The 23,551-nt window shown below is 42.3% G+C and overlaps 1 protein-coding gene across 1 annotated transcript; it reads right to left on the bottom strand.

The window, feature by feature from the left end:
• Positions 1–22,784, bottom strand: LOC134496938 (vomeronasal type-2 receptor 26-like). Its single transcript, XM_063302652.1, has 7 exons — positions 21,939–22,784; positions 13,673–13,776; positions 12,362–12,653; positions 11,247–12,098; positions 2,768–2,995; positions 1,808–1,988; positions 1–902 (listed from the first exon to the last, which is right to left on the bottom strand). The coding sequence occupies exons 1-7, from the start codon at positions 22,782–22,784 to the stop codon at positions 1–3; spliced, it is 3,405 nt and encodes a 1,134-aa protein (XP_063158722.1).
• Between the last annotated feature and the right edge of the window lie 767 nt (positions 22,785–23,551).

Below are 23,551 nucleotides of genomic sequence, written 5' to 3'. Positions count from 1 at the left end.
TTAACTGATTCTTTTTATCAGATGTTCCTTTGTATTCAGATCAGGCCTTAGCAAAATTATACAGCATTTGGGGAAAAAGACACAAACCAATAGTCCCCCACTGGAGGCCAAGATGGCAAAGATCTCTACAGCCACCAGGTACTTTCCTTTGCTGCTTAAGTAGGCCGGTATGAAGGACAACCAGACACTGCAAAAGACCAGCATGCTGAACGTGATGGATTTGGTTTCTTGGAAAGTATCTGGTAGATTCCTGGCTAGGAAAGCTACAAGAAAACTGACCAGAGCCAGGAAGCCCATGAAGCTCAAGATGCAATAAAACATTGCAACAGATCCCTCATTACATTCCAAAATGGTTTCACTGTTTAGAGAGTTCATGTCAACATTTGGGAAGGGGGGAAAGGTGGAAAGCCAGACTATACAGAGAAGAGTTTGAGTAAGGGAGCAGGAGAGCACAATGGAAAGGGCCAGTCTTTTCCCAACCCATGTCCTCATCCTTGATCCTGGTTTGGTGGCCATGAAAGCCAGGACCACAGTGATAGTTTTGGCCAACATACAAGAAACCGCCACTGAGAAGATGATCCCAAAAGCAGTCTGTCGAAGGAGACAGGTCACCTTCATGGGTCGACCGATGAAAAGCAGGGAACAAAGGAAGGAGAGTAGGAGGGAAATGAGGAGGGTGTAGGACAGGCTGCGGTTGTTGGCCTTGACAATGGGAGTGTCATGGTACTTCCTGAAGATTCCCAGTACAGAAATTGTGATGAAAGACAGCACAAGAGCCAGTGTAGTGAAGCTGGTGCCCAATTTTTCTTCATAGGAGAGGTAAGTTACATGTTTGGGAATACATGAGTCAAGGTCTTTATTTGGATAGCGATCATCTGGGCACTGAAAACAATCATCCATGTCTGGAAAAACAAGTTGGTATATTAAATCAAGGTGTTATTGGCATTTCTACATATTCGCCCAAATAGACCATTGAGAATACAAAATAGGTTTATTTGTTGCATTTCCATCTTGATTTCACTTCTATTTTTTTTTTTCATTCTGTACAGCATATATTTTTTCCAATGCATGCAAAAATAGCATATGTTAGGCAAGAATGTACAAAACTCACCTCTAAGGGGGGGGGGGATGTTTGTTCAGTAATACCCTGAGATAAAGGTTTGTTTGTTTGTTTTTTAATCATTAAGGAAATGTTGGAATGAAACTTCATGCTATAAGAGCTAAGACTACTTGAAGATTAAATAGCATTTCATGATTTCATGATTGAAGATCCAGTTTAACTTATCCCTGTTTTCATCTTTTCTATTTTCTAGTCTTGGGTTTAGTGGAAATGCTGCTTTCCATTGAGGTCCAATCAAGTTTAAGCTGGGGTAACTAGACACTGTGATAAATGTATAATATAAAATGCAACACCCCATTCCAGGACAACTTGATTATTCTTACAAATAACTCTAAGAATTATCGAGTTCATGGTCGTCATCATCATCATCATCATCAAAAGTAGTAGTACTTATCTCTTGATAAGTAGAATAACAATGGAAATTGTCATATTCATTTTAGGAACACAAGAAACAGTGGGATTTTGGATAAGGAAATCTCCATTCCCAGCCACAGCACATATAAACTTAACTCATCTTAATGCTACACAGAAAAAGTACTAGCAGATTTTGATTTCTGAAAAACTTTTTACCAAGAATGGGTGTTCATTTCACTTGGTTACACTTTCTAATAAAGCTTGTTTAAGCTGAAAGTGATTGTTGGAACTGAGACAACTTTCTACAACAATAGAAGTTCAGTTGTTTCTTACCTGTCTGGTTTGAGATCTTCCCTTCTGAACATGGAGTACAATCATAGCAGCAAAAGGGTTTGTTCTCTTTCTTGCTCTTTCTGAAACCTGAGTGGCATTTTGCATTGCACAACGAAAGTGGCTGTGTCTGTCCATGTATGGAAGAAGCATTTGATGTCATGTGCAGAAAATCAGAAAAGGGCTCAGTCAATGTTCACAATAAATAAGGAGGATTCCCAGGTTTGCTCAGTGGAAGTAGGGCACAGCTACTTGCCATGTAGGTGGCCTACTTCTTCTCATTGCCCTCAAGACATACAACTTATCTATTTCCGATGGGGTTGGAAAGTAAAGGAATCAATATCTATTTCACTGAGAATGAGGACTACATAAAAAGGCATGCTGATCTTAGATAGAGGAGGTCCTCCATTCAGGGACCCCGTTTTCTCGAATCCACATACATTTTGAGATTTCTTTCAGGGCATGAAAGATGAATCCTTCAAAGATAATTAGCAGAGAGAAACATACCCCATCTTTTTTTCTGGTAAATTCTTATATTAAACTAATGAGTGGGAGGCAACAATAAACTAAGAGAGAAGGATAGAGGGAAAACATATCAAGCCCTTTGGGTCTATATTGATATGCAAATAAAAGTCAACAGCTATTTAGTGATGGCAGGAGTTGGGTGGTCAATAAATTCAAATAAACAAACAAACAAATAAATAGCCACTGTTTCTGTCAAATACATTCTAGGAGGGACTGGAAATTTCTTACTGTTGAGAATGAATTCTAAGAAGAAAACCAACAATTTGAATTTTAACAGAAAAAATCAGAAGAATGTTTTGGAGGTTGGGGAAGGCCCTAATAAACCATATTTTAAAAACATGTACTTTTTTTCTTAGCTCAATGAATACTGTGGAATTCCAAGAACATAACCCTAAAGGTCTTTAAAATGGCTATTTATAGAAATGACATGGATTTTACCTGGTTAAATTGAGTGGGCCAGACAATGTTCTTCTCAAAAAGTCTCAACCGCTGGTCTGATGATCCCTGTGGCTCAATCCTTCCAATTTTGACCCGAAGAAAAGACTCATTTGGGAATGTGACCCAGTTGATAATATCAAATCGAGCTACTAATTCTCCATTTTGGTCAAAACAAATAGCTTCTCCACTGCTGTCATTAAATGACACACTTCTAAGGAAGTGGTGAATCTAACTGAAAAAGAAGAAACAGAAAAAGAAAAGAACAATGTAGTTGTTTCTATTCTAATATACAATCGTATATTGTATTTATGTGGGATAATTATGGAAATAAAGGTTTTTAACTTTACTGATGTAAATGCATTATTATTTGTGATTGTTTGTATTATTCACATGACTATAGAAGAAAAATAAGGGAAAGGTTGAATATTTAAAAGGTGAAGCAGAGGGGGAAGGGGACAAAATGACATACTAATTTACTTCAAGTAAAAGGAAATATCAGAAATGAAGAAGTGAGTTCCCTTAGGAATACTCTGGCTTATTTCAAAAGTGTTTTACAGATTTAAACATTCGATCTCATATTGGATTTTCTCACATACACTGTTTGATTGATTGACCTCAAAACACTGATGTTCAAAGAAGCGAGCCACCAAATTCTAAAGAGATGTGACTGACTGAGTGCTTCATAAGGGAAACTTCATAATTGAAAACTTATGAACGTCATTTGGACTGATTCAAATTACTGTATACTTAAGGTTTATTCTGAGCTACTCAAATCATTTAATGATCAGTGGATTCCTCATTACATTACTTGGGAAAACAGCATTTGGTTTAGAAATCTATAGGAATTTAATCTCATACAACATACTGCTTCAGCAGGTGGGTCATTGGGTCCACTCTTCTTTATATTTTGATGGGAGCCAAAAAGGGAATAGAAAAGCTGAAAGCCAGATAGGGAAGTTGAGAGAGACAGAGAGAGAGACAGAGAGAGAGGGAGGATATCTTCCACCAGGTTGAAGTCTTAAGTACCTTCCCTCTCTTTACTACCATCTGGCCACACTTCTCTAGTCCAAATGATATCCCAATGTCCTCACTGTAGATCCATGTCAGGTGGATCAGGGAGTCGATGTCTTATTCACTCTTAGAAAAGAGCTTGATGATATCCATGTAGAGGAGGTAGCAGATGGTAGTTCCACTCTTGAACTTGTATCTTTCTCCAGTCCTTGTGATTAGCTGGCTGAGGAGGTTCAAGTCTATGTAGAGCAGGAGCGGGGACAGTCCATCACCTTGGTATATGCTGCACTTGATGGCCACTTGTGTGAGCTGTCTTGAGTTGACTTCCAGTGTTGTTTTCCACAGTCCCATTGAGATCTTGAGGAAGGTCCTTAGTGTCCTGTTGACTTTGTATAGTGTCAGGCATTCACAGAGCCATGTGTGTGGCACTGAGTCTTAGGCGTTCCTGTAGTCAATCAAAGCAGTGCTCAGATTAGTCTGTCTAGATCTTGAGTCATGGGTGACTGGTGTTTTGAGCCTCTGGTGTTCTTCCCAATGCCTATTTGAACTGTGCTCATGTACTGGGGCATATGGTCCTGCAGCTTGGCAGTTAGGATGCCTGATAGGACTTTCCATGTTGTGGGGAGGCAGGTTATTGGCCAGCAGGTGGATGGTGATCTTCCCTTCTGGGGTCTTTCATGATCAGCACTGTCCTACCTTGTGTTAGCCAGTCTGGGTGGGAGCCTGCTGCTAACAGCTGATTCGTCTGTGCTGCTAGGAGTTCATGCACTGCTGTTAGTTTCTTTAGCCAGTAGGTGTGGTTCATGTCTTGGTCAGGAGCTGTCCAGCTCTTCATGTTCTTGATCCACTGTTTATGTTCTTGACCCCCTCAGACAGGTAATCACAAGGGTTGGATATGCATACAAGTTCAAGAATGGAACTACCATCAGCCACCTCCTCTACATGGCTCACTCCAGCTGCATGCTAAGAGTGAATGAGACATCGACTCCCTGATCCCTCTGACACAGATCTACAGTGAGGACCTTGGTATGTCACTTGGAGTAGAGAACTGTGGTTGGATGGCAGTAAAGAGAGGGAAGGGAGTCAAGACTGATGGAGTGGAACTACCAGTGGGCCACATAGCAAAGTAAAGGCCAAGGTGTAGAAAGTAAAGTCCTACCCTCACAGATAGAGCATAATACAGTATAAATATATCACACACACAGATATGTATATACTGTATGTATGTATGTATGTATGTATGTATGTATGTATATATGTATGTATCTAGGTATGTATCTAGGTATGTATGGATATATAACAAAGTTGGATCTAGTTAGTACTGGAGAGAAGATAACCAGGATATTGCAGGTTAGCACTTAAGAGTGGGGAGTTGAAAATCATCTCACTGTCATGTCCCCCGTTGCGATGTATGCATACATCACAATGGGGAACATTCCTTTCCAGTGAAGGGGAGGGGGGAGGAAAGAATCAGTGCTAATCCCATAAGCACCGGAAGACAATACAGATAAAGGACAAAGGAGCCATACCTTTGCCCTGACCTGGGAAGCCATCATCCTATCTCCCTGACATCTCTGAATTACCACGGGGGACACACCAGCTCCGGACACAGAAAGAGGACAGAGGTAATCAGCACTAATCCCCCTGATCGCCCATCGAGACTCCGGAATCACCCCCTGATCGCCCATCGAGACTCCAGGTTCACCGTCGGTCAGGACTTTGGAACAATGGGGGGTGGGGAAGGATCAGGTCCACACCGCAGGTATTTACCGGCTACCTCGCATGCCATGTGCTCATTCCCATCTTTCTCCATGTCTGCATTCTATTCTTAATAAATCAGATATCCTTAGCCCTGGCTGGTGAGTATGTGTTTTTTCTGAATAAGGCAACCATCACATAAAGACGGGAATCAAAAAAAAAAAAAATTCCCCTAGCAACATTCCAGATTTCGTCTGTGAGGGATCAAAGCTGGTGATGGAAACACTCAACCCATGAAGAGGTGGCTACCAGAGGACCAGCGATGGGGCACCCGACTCCACGGCACGGGTGATCGGTGAGAACACTATTCACAGATGATACAAAATCCAGGAGGGTGCGAGATCAAGCTCAGAGGAGGAGGAGGATGGAAGGAGCAGGACACCTGAAGCCACTAGGGAGTCGCAGGGTGAGTGGGTCACCCTGGACGAGACACCGGGATCCCTGCCAGGGTCGCTCGGGGCGTCTAGGAAGCCATGGGACCCACTGTCCTCGACGATCGCAGGAGCTGAGGGAAGGCGCCAGATCGGACGAACCGAGGAAGGCTCCCAGACAGCTGAGAGGCTGAGGATAATGGAGGCGAGGCTGGAGTCAATTGAACAGCTGTTCCTGAGATGGTTGGTGACGTGGGAATCCCGAGGAAGGGGTGAGGTGGAACCATGTACCAGATGTTCATCACCCCCACTCCCACCCTGGAGACGCAACCACTGGGAAGAGGCTGGAGCCGGCATGAAACTGAGACAATGCCGCCTGGAGTCTGGCTTGGGGAATCCCCACACCGAGACCGGAGAACCCCAGCAGCCCAAGGTACGTCCAGATGACCAGATGTGGTTTGGAGCCCACTAGGAGCGGGGGTGAAAGGCTTCGGGGTCAAATTCAACGGGGACCCAGCAACATTATCCTTCTTCCTAACAAATGCCAAGAACTACATGGAAGAATTTGGGCCATATTTCCGCTCAGAAAAGGGCAAAATTAATGCCTTTGCTAACAAACTTAAAGGAAGGGAGGCTGACTGGTATGTGCAGCTATGCCAGGCAGAAGACCCAGAGCTCAATGAATTCGACGAGTTCCTCTGGGCACTAAATCTGCACTTCAGAGACCCCTTAGAAAAGGAGAGAGCAAAGAGAACCCTAAGGGGAATCAGCCAAGGGCAACGATCTGTAGCAGATTATGCCATGGAGTTTAAAGCACTGGCTGGAAAGGTGGTGGACTGGTTACACTCTACCCTAATTGAACGTTTGAAAGAGGGCCTGAACTTGGACGTTCTGAGGTGGGCATTATGCAGAGATGACCCAAACACTCTACATGAGTGGATACTGCTGGCCAGTAAGGCGGAAAATGCCCAGGAAACCTTCCTACAAGACAAGAGGGTACACAACAAGCAGCAACGGTAAAGGGACCCCGAACCACTGCAGGACTGGTGAGGCCAACATCCCAACCCTGGAGAGAGGAGAGGGAGCGACAGTTTGCCAAGGGGCAGTGCCTTTGATGTGGGAAAGAGGACCACAAAGCGGCGGCATGCCCGAAAACAAAGGTAGTTGACAGGCCAGGAAAAAGCTGGGCAAACCACCCATAGGGCCCAAAAAGATGCCAGCGGCCAGGGGAGAGATTGGAGCAAAAGAACTACCTTACTCCAGTGAAGAGGAGGAGAATGACCAGGAAGTCTGGGCCCTAATAGACTCGGGCTGTTCTAGGTGCCTAATGCACCCGGGCGTGGTTGCTGATTTGAATCTCCCCTGCTTTCCACTTTAGCACCACATAGTGTTCACACAATTGGACGGTTCAGCAGCAGGACTGGGCCTGGTCACCCAATTCACTGGAGAAGTGGCGCTGCAGTTAGGCAGCCACCAGGAGAGACTGAAATTTGTCGTGGCACCGGTGGGCCACCCTTTAATCATCTTAGGCATTCTGTGGCTGGTACGAAGGAACCCATACATAAATTGGGAAACCAGGCCGATCATGTTTGCAGATGGCTTCTACCAAGCACCTACAGGGGACCGAATTCCCCGTGCTGTGGTGGGGAGGGCGGCGTCTACAACAACACATCTGGCTGCAGCGGCCCTGGAAGGCTTGCCGGACAAATACACTGAGTTTGCAGATGTTTTTGGGGAGAACGAAGCAGACAAACTCCCATCCCACAGAACGACTGACTGTGTGATAGAACTGGTCCCCAACACACCCTTGCCAAAGCCAAAAAAATATGCAATTACCCAGAAAGAACTGGCAGCATTGTGGGGGTTTGTGGACAAGAACTTAGCACGAGGCTTCATCGAGCCCGCAGACTCGCCAGTTGGAGCCCCAGTGTTGTTCAGAGAAAAAAACGATGGGACATTAAGACTCTGTACGGACTACCGCGAATTGAATTCGGTTTCCATATCAAACAAATATCCTTTGCCCCTAATCAAAGACATATTAGCACATCTGGCAAAGGGGAAAATATTCTCTAAACTGGACTTGTGAGAAGCCTATTTCTGCATATGCATACGGGAGGGGGATGAGTGGAAGACGGCTTTCAATTGCCCACTGGGATCATTCCAATATAAAGTATTACCGTTGGTTTGGCAGGGGCACCAGGGGTATTTATGCAATTGATCAATGAGGTCTTGCACGAACACTTGTTCAAGGGGGTCCTTGTGTATTTAGATGATGTATTGATATATTCTGAGACTGAAGAGGAGCATGAACACTTGGTTAAGCAGGTTCTCAGGAAACTCCGCAAAGCAGAGCTATTTGCTAAGCTTTCTAAGTGTGAGTTTCATAAATCTCAGCTAGATTATCTGGTTACAGAATCTCTGAGAGGAGCATCGAAATGGACCCTGGGAAAGTCCAGGTCATCCTGGCATGGGAGCGCCCGTGCACTAGGAGGCAACTACAAAGTTTGATGGGATTTACTAATTTTTACAGGGGGTTCATCAAGGGACTAGCGGAAATTGTTTTGCCCCTAACTAATTTACTCCGCACCAAGGGTTTGGGAGACATGCGCAAGGCATGAAACCCGGGAGCGCTACTTAACTGGACACCTGAATGCCAAAGGGCTTTTGATCATCTCAAAAGCCTGTTCACAGCCAAACCAGTTCTACAACATCCTGACCCCACCAAGCCCTTTGTAGTCCAAGTAGATGCCTCCGATTTCTCAATTGGGGTGCTCTTGCTTCAGCGGGATCCAAATGATCAGCTGAAGCCCTGCGTGTACCTCTCCTGCAAGTTCTCCGAAACAGAACAGAGATGGCACCTATGGAAGAAAGAGGCTTTTGCCGTCAAACTGCCTTAGAGGCATGGCGACACCTCCTGGAAGGGGCCACTTGCCCCTTTGAGGTCTGGATGGACCACAAAAACCTGGAAGTGCTCAGTACCCCAAAACGCCTCAGCCCCAAGCAGGTTCACTGGGCTTAATTTTTTAGCCGCTTTAATTTTCAGCTGAAGTTCATATCCGGAAGAAAGAACTTCTTAGCTGACGCTCTCTCTAGGCAGCCCCAGGATGCCAGTCAGGCATCAGACATTTTAGGTACTGTGTGGACCAACGCACAACTGGGTTGCCAAGCTGTCATGCACAACCCAACTGGAACGCAGCGTACTCCGGCACAACCGCCCGCAAGGGGAGGGAGACGCATGTCAATTTCATCGCAATTGCAACAGCAGTTCGTACAAGCCTTAAAAACGGATACATGGTTGCAAACCAATAAAAACAATGTTTCTTTTGAAAATGATTTGGCCTGGAAACAAAATACCCTGTACGTGCCGGAGCAATTGCGAGCAGAGGTTCTGAGACGTTCTCACGATGACAATACGGCAGGGCACTTTGTCTTTGTAAAAACGTTACATCTGGTAAGGCAACAATTCTGGTGGCCTACACTTAGGAGGGATTTAAAGGATTATGTCGCTGCTTGCCCTACATGTGCTATGGCCAAGCGAAAAGCGGGTAAGCCCCAGGGACTATTGCAGCCGGTGGCAAGCCCCTCCTGCCCTTGGGAGGAAAACTTGATGGATTTCATCGTAGACTTGCCACCCAGCCAGCGGAAAATGGTCATCTGGGTGGTTAAGGACTTCTTTTCGAAACAGGCCCATTTTATTCCATGCGCCTCCATTCCCTCCACTCAACAGCTGGCATGCCTCTTTTTAAATCACATTTACAAATTACATGGTAACCCCTCCCGCTTGGTCACAGATAGGGGTACACAATTTACTTCACAATTCTGGGAAGCATTTTTGAAGTTGATTGGCACCAAGCAGGCATTGTCCGCTGCTTGGCACCCCCACACGGATGTCTCTGCGGAAATCCTTAACTCCACCCTGGAGCAATTTTTGCACTCCTTCATAAGCTACCAGCAAGATAATTGGGTAGACTTACTCCCCTTTGCTGAGGTGGCATACAACAATGCAGTGCACCAGAGCATGGGCCACACCCCCTTCCGGGTAGTCTATGGACAAGACTTCATCCCGATCCCAGAGTTGCCACAGCCAGCTACCCCGCCTTGTTCCCCAGATGACTGGGCGGCTCAGCTAGCCAACGTTTGGCCAATCATTCAGCTGGCTCTCTCCGAAGTCCAAGCAACCTACAAGAATTATGCAGACAACCACAGGGCTGCGCAGCCAGACTTCAAAGTGGGAGATAAGGTCTACCTCTCCACTAAATTCATTAAGTCTCTGCAGCCCTCAAAGAAGTTAGCCCCCAAGTTCATTGGCCCTTTTCCAATAGTGGAAATAATCAAACCTCTAACTTTTAAGTTAGAATCGCCACACAACTTGAAACGCATACACCCGGTGTTCCATTGTGCCTTACTGAAACCGGCTACCTCCTCAAAGTGGCATAACACCCCCCCTGCCTCCTCCCATCATGATCGATGGGCAGCAGCACTTTGAAATAAAGGAGGTTCTAGATTCCCGAAGGCTATGGGGCACCCTTCAGTACCTGTTCCACTGAAGACATTTCCCCCACCCTGAGTGGGTGCATGCCCTGGATGTCTCAGCACAATGGCTAGTCACACACTTCCATGCAGCGTATACTTCCAAACCGGCACCTTGAACTTTTTTTGGTGAGGCAGTATGTCATGTCCTCCATTGTGATGTATACATACATCACAATGGGGAACATGCCTTTCCGGTGAAGGGGAGGGGGGAGGAAAGAATCAGTGCTAAACCCATAAGCACCAAAAGACAATACAGATAAAGGACAAAGGAGCCATACCTTTGCCCTGACCCGGGAAGCCATCATCCTATCTCCCTGACATCTCTGCATTACCACGGGGGACACACCGGCTCCAGACACAGGAAGAGGACAGAGGTAATAAGCACTAATCCCCCTGATCGCCCATCGAGACTCCGGAATCGCCCCCTGATCACCCATCGAGACTCCGGGTTCACCGTCGGTCAGGACTTTGGAACAATGGGGGGTGGGGAAGGATCAGGTCCGCACTGTGGGTATTTACCAGCTACCTCGCACGCCATGTGCTCATTCCCATCTTTCTTCATGTCTGCATTCTATTCTTAATAAACCAGATATCCTTAGCCCTGACTGGTCAGTCTGTGTTTTTTCTGAATAAGGCAACCATCACACTCACTTTTGACCTTCAGTTTGGAGCAAATGCTCAGCAGCAATCCACCATCACACAAATGACTGTGATCTAATCAAGTTATGACTAAGAAAATATTATCACCAGCATATGGTAGGCCACATATGGTCAGTGCTCTTACATTAGTCTTCTCTGAGCTTTACCTTCCATGACTGTTGATTAAGCTTCTGTCTCCTTCTATTCATAACTGATCTTTGGTTTCCCATAGAACAGTACATGGCATGCAAAGCATGTGCAATGGCATAGACAGCATTGTAGACACTGTAACTGTGAGCCGTCAACCTCATTTCAAACACAGTCATAGGGAGAGTCTCTAGTTGCTCCTTCCCAGTGCAGATGTTCTCACTCTTCATATCAGTGGAAAAATCAGGGAAGAAGCAATTAAATATCTGTTGCCAGATTTCTCTCAGGGAACCATCTTCTGCCTCCAGAGTAGGGTTTCTCATTTGAAGAAATTGATGGAATCCAGAAATACTTTTTGATGTAACTGCCAAGGATAAAGATCCATGAATAAAGCTTAAGCCCCAATTCCTCTGCAAGGGAAGAGATGTGAAATCAACATCTGCTGTCATAATCCAAACTTTGGAATATTCTGGAATGTCCTCAATTTCAGAAACCTTGAGGAATATCCTTAAACTTAACATACTCTGAAATTCTCCATTAAAGATGACAGTATTGGTTGTACGGGTCAAGGCAAATCTTAATGCTTCACATGCTGCTTCCTCTACTTTATCAATGTCACTGAGCATCCCACCAACCAAATTTCTTATGAAATCAAAGCAAATACCATTCATGGAAAGCATAGGGATCACATTTCTTATGAAAACCACTTCTGCATTGCCAGTATCAGTATAGAACACCCCAATCCAGGTCCATCCAAAATGCAGCAAAAGATGGAGGATCCCTTTGTACTGATGAATTGCATTTGGGAACATCCAGTGGAAGAAAACAGCCTGGGTTTGAGAATCCATCTCTGGGTTAGAGCTGTATGCAAGCTAAAGTAAAAAAAAAAGAGAGAGAAGAGAAGAGAAGAGAAGAGAAGATATAGTTTCAAAGCATATGACACTCAGTTTTTTATTTCTGTAGTCATTCTGTTTGGCCATCATGACCTCTGTTCCATCCATCACTTGATATAATACAATTAACTGTTTTATTCTAGCTGGTGAGCTTTAGTTGTCCAAAACAAAATGAAAGTAGCAGCCCTAAAAATCAAGGGACCTGTTTTAAAAACCTTTTCTGATTCTTTAAGAACACTTACTTGTGCAATTTTGTAATTTGTCAGGATTGTTGACATGTCCAGGAACTCATCAGAGTTTGGTCCTCCAATAACAGCCACCAGATTGTTCTGGAGGTCACATTTATAATTAGGGATGAATCTGCTTGTTGTAGAGAGCAGCTCCATTGTGGCTGCATAGGTATATCGTGGACTAAAGTAATTGTTATAAATATTGAAGCCTAGGGTGACATTGGTTAAGATCTTGTGGTTTGCATTAATCTCCTTTACAGCAAACACCAAAGCTAAGACATGCTGGTAGGCCTGAGTCAGTAACCTGCAGTGACATTGGAAAATAAAAGACACCTTTATTTAAGTTGTTTCAGAAGAAATACTTATTTCAATCCTGCATATCTTTCCTATCATCATACTAAAGTAAAATATATGTCAGGGCAGCTGTGAAGACTAAATCCATACATTTGACTAAAGAGTACATAATCATGGTTGTATGTATGACAAGAGCAGAGATACTGACATATATCCACATAGACACTTATTCACACATAGACACATTTCTCTCTCTGAGCAACAGTCTCTCTTTCTCTCTTTTTTTCTTTTTTTTTCTCTGTCTCCTTGTCACACCTGTACACACAGAGACACAGATGCAGTCTGTCTATTTACATATCAATGAACGCAGAAATAAACAAGCCAACCTTAGACACCAGTTAGGACTCAGATAAAGAGCAGAATTGGTTAATGCGTTTCAGATGACACACAGATCATAATATAACAAAAAACTGCTATGGTATATTCCTCCCTCCCTCCATCCCTTTAACCATCCATCCATATTTTTTCTTCTCCTGAAAATTCCCAGTTTTTGTTTTCAATTTATTTTGCTCTAAGAGCTGCGACATCGAACTATAAAAATGGCAGGTTCAGCTCTTCTCACAATGAATGTTTGGGTACTGAAAGCTCATTTATGACACCATTTTATATACCAAAAGGTCTATCAACTTATATCCTTCTATTATTTAATTACTGCACTATAGCTTGTACTTTGTATTATATCCTATATTTTCTCTTGTGCACACTGTATCTGTTACCTATAGTATTTTTTGATCTGTTTGAATAACTACTGTACTCCAACTATTAGTAAACAAAGCTACTGCTGTAGCTGTTGATACCCATGGAATAAAACATGATGGCATTTTGACATGATTACAAAAACATATTGTGGAAATCAAATATTGTCTATCACCTAAAGCATTAATTAACCTGCAGTACAACTTTTTTTCCCCTGACTTTGATCAGAATAGAGATATAACACCAGAACTTTGAAAAGTTTCACTTCCTCACATTAAGTCATTGAACATGTCCTGAGAAGGATGCCTTGTGAATTTGATCTCATCAGACATAATGAAGAACTGAGAAATTATACCACCAATAATGAGTTCTCCTGGCTGATAATATTTATGAAAAATAATACTTGGTTCATTACTAGAATATTTTGCACAATGGACCATGCAGACACTCTTGGGGATCAAAACTAATATCATCATGCAAAGTATTACAGTCATAAATGAAAATTTTCCTTTCAAAAAACAATTTTCCATCTCCCTCATAGAGGACAGAATAGCTACAAAGGTCAGAGTCAAGTGTCCGTTGCAGGCCAAGGCTCTATAGAGCAAATGTCTGGGCACTGTGTTGATGCAGCCTAACCTCCTTATTGCTCCAGCTGGGACTGTCAAATGGCAAATTTCAAGCATCTTTTAATTTTTATCGATAAAATTTCTTATGGCCACCAACTCTCCAGAGAACTGGAGTTACATGCAAAGAAATCGCAATTAGCTTGATAATTGCAAGTCAAATAATACCATATTATTTTGCTTACTTTACTGCTGCTGATATATTTTTCAACTTATTCCCCATGGACACAAAGAGACTGTAAAGTTGTCCTGTCCCTTGTCCTCGAGGTCAACCACCCTTGAGCTCAACTTTAAAATGAACATACCTCTGGTTTGCAAAGAATATGTTGGTAAGAAATAAAACTACAACTTTTACATCATACAGATTGATCCTGTGTTCCAAGTCAAACTTATTTTGCAGTTTGAGAAGAAAATTAAATTACTATAGATGATTCAAAAATGCACTTGCACATGCAAACAGTAGGTTGGAAGTTCAATGAAACCACCAGAAAGGCGTCTTTTTCCTTTCTATCTTTCTGGAAAATCAATCAATCAATTAATCTTCTGCAAGACATTTCTAGTTGCATGGCACAATCCAATGAACCCTGCTCTACACTTGGGATTCTAGGTATTATGCCCTACAAGCAACACAAATGGAAGGTAGAAATACGAGAAAAAGAATGTTTTTGCTTTTTTATTGCAAGGCCTTGTTTCCGTAAAATTGAGCAACCACTGAATCTTCCAGCAGGAGGAAGCATTTACTGAAAAACTCTGTAGTCCTTATACCGTACGGGAAGAGGAGTGCGTTATAGTAATCAGATAGGGGCTGGCCACAAATATGAGCCAAAGAATGTACATGAAACTGCTTTTTCTCAGGATGAATGCAGCGTCTCACCAGAGATCTTGTGTCTGATTTGGTTGTTTGATAAAACATGCTCAGAACTGTGAGCCTGGCTAAATTGATAATATTTAACCTATGAATGATCTGAGGTTTGTTCAGTGAGCCTAATAACCTCCATGCCACGAACAGGTACACTGTTGTACACTAGAAAGGATCGTACACTTGCACATTAAGTTAGTTCTTAAATTTGATGGAGGGTAGACTTATCCTTTTCTTTGGCTGTATGGTTTGTGGAGCTGTTTGCACGGACAGAGACTTTTAGAAGAGGCTGAGTGGGCATCCGTTGTGTCCACCTGTGATGTTGTTGTTTATTCGTTTAGTCGCTTCCGACTCTTCGTGACTTCATGGACCAGCCCACGCCAGAGCTTCCTGTCGGTCGTCAACACCCCCAGCTCCCCCAGGGACGAGTCCGTCACCTCTAGAATATCATCCATCCACCTTGCCCTTGGTCGGCCCCTCTTCCTTTTGCCTTCCACTCTCCCTAGCATCAGCATCTTCTCCAGGCTGTCCTGTCTTCTCATTATGTGGCCAAAGTATTTCAGTTTTGCCTTTAATATCATTCCCTCAAGTGAGTAGTCTGGCTTTATTTCCTGGAGGATGGACTGGTTGGATCTTCTTGCAGTCCAAGGCACTCTCAGAATTTTCCTCCAACACCACAGTTCAAAAGCATCGATCTTCCTTCTCTCAGCCTTCCTTATGGTCCAGCTCTCGCAGCCATATGTTACTACAGGGAACACCATTGCTTTAACTATGCGGGCCTTTGTTGTCAGTGTGATGTCTCTGCTCTTAACTATTTTATCGAGATTTGTCATTGCTCTTCTTCCAAGGATTAAGCGTCTTCTGATTTCCTGACTGCAGTCAGCATCTGCAGTAATCTTTGCACCTAGGAATACAAAGTCTTTCACTGCTTCTACATTTTCTCCCTCTATTTGCCAGTTATCAATCAAGCTGGTTGCCATAATCTTGGTTTTTTTGAGGTTTAGCTGCAAACCAGCTTTTGCACTTTCTTCTTTCACCTTCATCATAAGGCTCCTCAGTTCCTCTTCGCTTTCAGCCATCAAAGTGGTATCATCTGCATATCTGAGATTGTTAATGTTTCTTCAAGAGATTTTAACTCCAGCCTTGGATTCCTCAAGTCCAGCATGTCTCATGATGTGTTCTGCGTACAAGTTGAATAGGTAGGGTGAGAGTATACAGCCCTGCCGTACTCCTTTCCCAATCTTAAACCAGTCCGTTGTTCCGTGGTCTGTTCTTACTGTTGCTACTTGGTCGTTATACAGATTCTTCAGGAGGCATACAAGATGACTTGGTATCCCCATACCACTAAGAACTTGCCACAATTTGTTATGGTCCACACAGTCAAAGGCTTTAGAATAGTCAATAAAACAGAAATAGATGTTTTTCTGAAACTCCCTGGCTTTTTCCATTATCCAGCGGATATTGGCAATTTGGTCTCTAGTTCCTCTGCCTTTTCTAAACCCAGCTTGTACATCTGGCAATTCTCGCTCCATGAATTGCTGAAGTCTACCTTGCAGGATCTTGAGCATTACCTTACTGGCATGTGAAATGAGTGCCACTGTTCGATAGTTTGAACATTCTTTAGTGTTTCCCTTTTTTGGTATGGGGATATAAGTTGATTTTTTCCAGTCTGATGGCCATTCTTGTGTTTTCCAAATTTGCTGGCATATAGCATGCATTACCTTGACAGCATCATCTTGCAAGATTTTGAACAGTTCAGCTGGGATGCCGTCGTCTCCTGTTGCCTTGTTATTAGCAATGCTTCTTAAGGCCCACTCAACTTCACTCTTCAGGATGTCTGGCTCTAGCTCACCGACCACACCGTCAAAGCTATCCCCGATAATGTTATCCTTCCTATACAGGTTTTCTGTATATTCCTGCCACCTTTTCTTGATCTCTTCTTCTTCTGTCAGCTCCTTGCCATCTTTGTTTTTGATCATACCCATTTTTGCCTGGAATTTACCTCCAATGTTTCTAATTTTCTGGAAGAGGTCTCTTGTCCTTCCTATTCTATTGTCTTCTTCCACTTCCGTGCATTGCTTGTTTAAAAATAATTCCTTATCTCTTCTGGCTAACCTCTGGAATTTTGCATTTAATTGGGCATATCTCCCCCTATCACTGTTGCCTTTTGCTTTCCTTCTTTCTTGGGCTACTTCTAGTGTCTCAGCAGACAGCCATTTTGCCTTCTTGGTTTTCTCTTTCTTTGGGATGTATTTTGTTGCCGCCTCCTGAACAATGCTGCCAACATCTGTCCAGAGTTCTTCCGGGACCCTATCTACTAAGTCCAGTCCCTTAAATCTATTCTTCACCTCCACTGCATATTCCTTAGGAATATTAGTGAGCTCATATCTAGTTGATCTGTGGGTCTTCCCTAATCTCTTTAGTCTGATCCTAAATTGTGCAAGAAGAAGTTCGTGATCTGAACTACAGTCAGCTCCAGGCCTTGTTTTTACCGACTGTACAGATGTCCACCACCTTTGGCTGCAAAGGATGTAATCAATCTGATTTCGGTGTTGTCCATCTGGTGAAGTCCATGTATAAAGCCGTCTCTTAGGTTTTTGGAAGAGAGTGTTTGTTATGCAGAGTGAATTGTCTTGGCAAAATTCTATCAGCCTGTGTCCTGCTTCGTTTTGTTCTCCCAGGCCATACTTACCTGTAATTCGAGGTGTCATTTGACTGCCCACCTTAGCATTCCAGTCTCCTGTGATGAAAATAACATCTCTTTTAGGCGTGTTGTCCAGTAGGTGCTGCAGATCCTCATAGAACTGCTCTACTTCAGCTTCTTCAGCATTTGTGGTTGGGGCGTATATTTGGATCACTGTGATGTTAGATGGCTTGCCCTGAATTCGAATTGAGATCATTCTGTCATTTTTTGGGTTGTATCCAAGCACTGCTTTAGCCACTTTACTATTAATTATGAAGGCTACTCCATTTCTTCTGTGGTCCTCTTGTCCGCAGTAGTAGATCTGGTGGTCATTTGATGTGAAGTGGCCCATTCCAGTCCATTTCAGTTCACTGACGCCCAGAATGTCTATCTTTAATCTTGACATCTCACCAATAACCACATCCAATTTGCCCTGGCTCATAGATTTTACATTCCAGGTTCCGATGGTGTGTTGATCCTTAGAACATCGGATTCGCCGTTCACCACCAGCACCGTCGGCCGCTAGCCGTCCTTTCGGCTTTGAGCTAGCTGCGTCATCACGTCTGGGGCTAGTTGAGCTCATCCTCTGTTCCTCCCCAGTAGCATTTTGACCATCTTCCGACCTGGGGGTCTCATCTTCCGATGGTATACCGACATATCTCTGGTTGTACTGATCCATTTAGTTTTCACGGCAAGAATACTGAGGTGGGTTGCCATTACCTTCCCCAGGGATTGCATTTAGTCTGACCTCTCTGTCATGACCTTCCTGTCTTGGGTGGCCCTTCACGGTTTAGCTCATGTCATCATTGAGGTGCTCAAGCTCCAGCACCACGACAAGGTAACGATCCTTTGCTGAAGCCACCTGTGATACAGATGGATTATAACTGCTTTTTGAAGATCTGAGTCACTGCAGTGCAGTTTTGCTCATCTGAAGGGAGTTTTTACACAGCTCCTCTCATGTGCTGTTGGGATGTGGCTGTTCTGGTGGAAGCAATCATACCTATACAAACTCATTTTACAGGGACTGATTGTAGAAAGTGTCTCTGTTGTAACCTATGGGAGATTAATATTAAATATTTCAAAATTGTTTTTATTATTTATTTTTATTGCTTCTAAAATAATAACAAAAATAATAAATAATAATGAACAAAATAATAAATAAAGCTATCATTATATCACCAGCATCTCTCTACAGTCAGAAAGAAAATTGAGATTTTGGCATATGGTGTGACTGCTCTTTGTTTTTATTCATTCTTTTTAGTTTAAGTCTAGATACATTGGTGTTTATACAGTAAAAAACAGACAAACAAACCTTCATACAGTACAGTGATTATAGCAAATTGACCTCAAAAGGAGAAAAAAAATGAAATGAATAAAGAGGAGAAATTGTATCTATGTAATACAAATATTAGTTCAGAACTTGTACCTATTACCATATAGACACAGATTGTTCCACCTTCTTGTTTTCACAATATGAAGCCATTTCAAAAATCAGCAAGGGACACATAACCTGAGTCCAATCTGTTCTGTTCTGTTCTGTTCTGTGCTGTTCTGTTCTGTTCAGTTTCACTCCACTCCACTCCATTATCCTAAGCCCATTTACATTCTAACTGATCACTTTAGGGCAAGGGTCCCCAAACTCTTCAGCTCATCAACCTCTTCATGAAGTTTCAGATTGTACATCAACCCCAAAACATTTATTATATGAAAATAAATTCATAAATACTACTTTAACTAATAGTACTACAAATAACAACAACAACAACAATGGATAGTCACATTGACACTTGGGGATCAATATTGACCACTTTGGAGAATGCTGCTTCAGGGTGTGGTGAAAAAAATGCCTTAAAGAATAATCCAAAGTGATTGGAGAGGTCCAGACTGGCTTCTTTATTAGGCTGGACAAGTTACTATGATCACCGGGCTCCTGGCCAGCAAGGGCTAAGAGCACAGTGACTGGTCAGTGCAGCTTTTATATTTTATATTTTTTTATAATTTACTGAGAACTGAAGAGAAGTCCAAGCATAGTGGATAATTTGTTAACAACTGGATACAAAATGCAAATGGTGTCCAGAACAAGAACATTCTGTATTATTGGGGTGCTTAGCTTATCAAAAAGACAGATGCAATGCTAATTGCTGCTTGTTGTTATTTTAATGGTTAGATCCTCCTTTCACCTCAAACAAGCTTTCAACACATTCATTATCTGCATCCTTGAAGAGATTATGGGTGTGAAGACCTGCAGTTTCTCAATCAAAGCCATTCACAATTCATGGAGGTTCTATGTCTAAGGAAGCCAGTCTGCAGTACATGGAAGGAGATTGCAGCAATTAAGATAATGATGGCTGACCTGGTTTAAGAAACGAGAGATAGAAACAGATTCAGAGGTGCAGTTAATACTAATCAGCACATAGAAACATAACATGGATTTCACTGACCACCATCCAACCAATCCCATCCAGACCCTGAGTAATAAAAATGGGCTTTCATGGATTCAAGTTCTCCATAAACCTTACATATGCCATTTTGCATACTCATAGATCTGCTGCCATAGTTTTGCAGGTTAACCAGGATATCAAAGGACATTATTTCTTCTCACCAAAATAGTGAAGCTGATATATATGTAAGATATCCTCCAATTATTCTGAGCCCCTTCCACTGAGATATGGAGTAGAGCTTCTCATTTAAAATGGGTGAGAAAGTCCCATCTTCTCTATTTTAAGAAGCATCCAAGTTTCTGGTGAGGTTTCATGGCAAACTAGACATCCCTGAAGGAGTGGGATGAGGCTGAGATCATGGGTGAGAAAGTCCCATCTTTTGGAAGTCACTTCTTTGTATCTTTTTTCTTTCTTCTCTATTTTTTTTTACTCCCCCCCCCCAACCATTTCTGGCACTTTTAGCTATCTCTTTGATTTCTTTCTTTTTCTTTTCTTTCTCTTACTTTATATTAGTTTGTGTTTATTTTTATCTTCCTTTTTTAAAAATCCTTGATAAAAATTATATAAGAAATAAAGGAAGCATCTCAAGCTTGAATCACTGAAACAGATTTTACCTAACTTTTCAAAGCAAATAGTAAAAGACTTGGCATGATTCTCTCAATGTCCAGCTACCTATCAGAATAATATCATCCACAGGATCAAAGCAAGGTGAAATAGGGCAGCATACTAAACTGGCATTAAACTAGAAGTCCTTACTTCTACAAAAGTAAGCAACCATAGAATTTTCCCAGATGACCTGGTGGTGAGTCAGAAGATGTAGCTTCTTTCCAAAAAGAGCCGTATAACCAAGAACACTGTAGATGAGGATGGTTCTGGTGCATTATAGTGCATTATGATGATCAGATAATGGACATGTAATAAAAAGCACAAGCCAAATAAAGAACATATTTTTTGCCTCTGTTAGTTTTATTGTAAACTGCCCAGAGTCCCTCCATGGGAGGGAGATGGGCAGTGGTAGAAAATTTATAAATAAATAAATACAAATATCAGCTGTTTTGAATTGGATGTTGCTGTAAAAAAGGGATGTTGTTGCAATCACACTGTAGGACTGCCCTCTTGACATCTTCAGCTTCCCTCTGCAGATGCTGCTGCCCTCTCTAACTGATGCTTGGAGATACGCTGCCCCAAGCAGGGGTGACAATGATTCTTCAACTCAGTACTTGATAAGAGAGCCAGTCTGGTGTAGTGGTTAAGGCATCAGACTAGAAACGGGGAGAGTGTGAGTTCTAGTCCTGCCTTGGCACAAAGCCAGCTGGGTGATCTTGGGCCAGTCACTCTCTCTCAGCCCTAGGAAGGAGGCAATGGGAAACCACTTCTGAAATCTTGCCAAGAAAACTGCAGGGAATAATCCAGGAGTCAAAACTGATCTGAATGTACACACACACAAACACAAAACAAGAACAAAAGAAAAAAAAACCTGTTCTATTTAAAATAGAATTGTATAGAACTCTATTCCTTATCTACGTCCATCCCAATCACTTTTTTGTGAGCTTAATAGCTTGTGGTGCTCATCTAGAGAAGCTCTGTTTAGATTTCTAATGGTGCATCATCTACTGGTATTGTCTGAAGAGGATCTTTAAGTACCACAACCACACTCAAAGAACACTTCTGGCTGCTTTGAGTTCAGGAATACAAACATCAATGATGACACTTTAGTATCAATCATACTATGAAAAGACACTGTAAAAGCATTTGTTTGCCTCTAAAAGCCAAATGCTTACATTCTAAAACCTCGTGAATATTGATTATGGGCTATTTAAAATATCTCTACTGTAAAATTTGCTACCAAATGGAATTCTCACTCTGAAGAAGACAACCTTATTTATTGTATTCTCTTTATTAGACACTCTTTTTTGTTCAGTTCAGGCCTCACCATTATAATGTAGCATTTGGGGAAAAAGACACAAGCCGGTAACCCAGCACTGGAGGCCAAGATGGCAAAGATCTCCACGGCCACCATGTATTTTCCTTTGCTGCTCATGTAGGCAGGAACAAAGGACAACCAGACACTGCAAAAGACCAGCATGCTGAAAGTGATGGATTTGGTTTCCTGGAAAGCATCTGGTAGCTTCCTAGCTAGGAAGGCTGCAATAAAACTGATGAAAGCCAGGAAGCCCATAAAACCTAAAACAGAGTAAAACATTGTAACTGACCCTTCATTACATTCCAGAATTATCTCACTATAAATGGAGAGCATGTCAACATCTGGAAAGGGAGGGGAGGTTGCCAGCCACACAGCACAGAGAACAGTTTGAATAAAGGAAGAGGAAAGAACAATGGAAAGGGCTAGTCTTTTCCCAACCCATTTCCTCATCCTTGATCCTGGCTTGGTGGCCATGAAAGCAAGAATCACAGTGATGGTTTTAGCCAACATACAAGAAACAGCCACTGAGAAGATGATCCCAAAAGCAGTCTGTCGAAGCAGACAGGTCACCATCATGGGTTGACCAATGAAAAGCAGAGAACAAAGGAAGGAGAGGAGGAGAGAGATGAGGGTGTAGGAGAGGCTGCGGTTGTTGGCCTTGATGATGGGAGTGTTGTGGTACTTCAGGAAGATTCCTAGCACAGACGCTGTGGTGAGGGAAAGCACAAGAGCCACTGTCGCCAAGCTCATTCCCAACATTTCCTCATAAGAAAGATAACTTGCATATTTTAGAAGGCATTTATCTTGATTATTGCTTGGATAATAATCTTCTGGACACTGAAAACAGTCATTCATGTCTGAAAAAGCCAACATTCATTGTGAGCTAAGAGATACGCCCGAGTGTACCAGACAGAGCATTGGCAATATGAATGAAAACAGAGAAATTATTTTCAAATAAATAACATGATTTACTGATGCAGATTCTATTGCAGTATTGGCAATACAATCAGAAGAGAAGTCCCTGTCTACCAATTTAATTTGGACCCAAACCAAAATGACAATCACATATACATATCAAATATTTGCCTGGAACCATAACATATTAAAGAAAGTTGCATATATGTTGGGCTTATATTGAAAACTGCACAGAAAACATTTCTCAGAAATTGAGGGGGTGCAGCTGAATTTGCATATTGTTTTGATAATAATTCTGGAAATAAGCTCCTATACTAAGAAAGCACCCTCCACTGTATTTTTAGTCCAGGTGAGCCTAATCCATCATGATGATTCTTAAGTTCTTAAGTTCTTAAATGGGTAAGATCGATTTATTTATGCTTTACAGAATGCACAAATAATTGTTAATGAAGAACTAACAAAACCTTGTGATATTCAAAAAGGGATAATATAAAGATGCCTGCTGTCTTCATTCTTTCTTTCTTTTTTTTTAGTTCTTGAAGTATTGAATTGAAAGGTAAGACAAGATGAGCAAATCACGGGAGTTAAGATTGAAGAAGAAATGTATAAATTAAGGGCATTTGCAGATGACCTGGTGTTACTCCTGGAAGATGTTCTAGAGGGAGTAGAAACATTAATGGGAAAATTAAAGGACTTTGGTATGCTAG

This window comes from Candoia aspera, chromosome 4, assembly GCF_035149785.1.
Source record: "Candoia aspera isolate rCanAsp1 chromosome 4, rCanAsp1.hap2, whole genome shotgun sequence".
Lineage (NCBI taxonomy): Eukaryota > Metazoa > Chordata > Lepidosauria > Squamata > Boidae > Candoia > Candoia aspera.
Note: the sequence above shows the minus strand (reverse complement) of the source record. Positions and strands in the feature narration are given on the sequence as shown.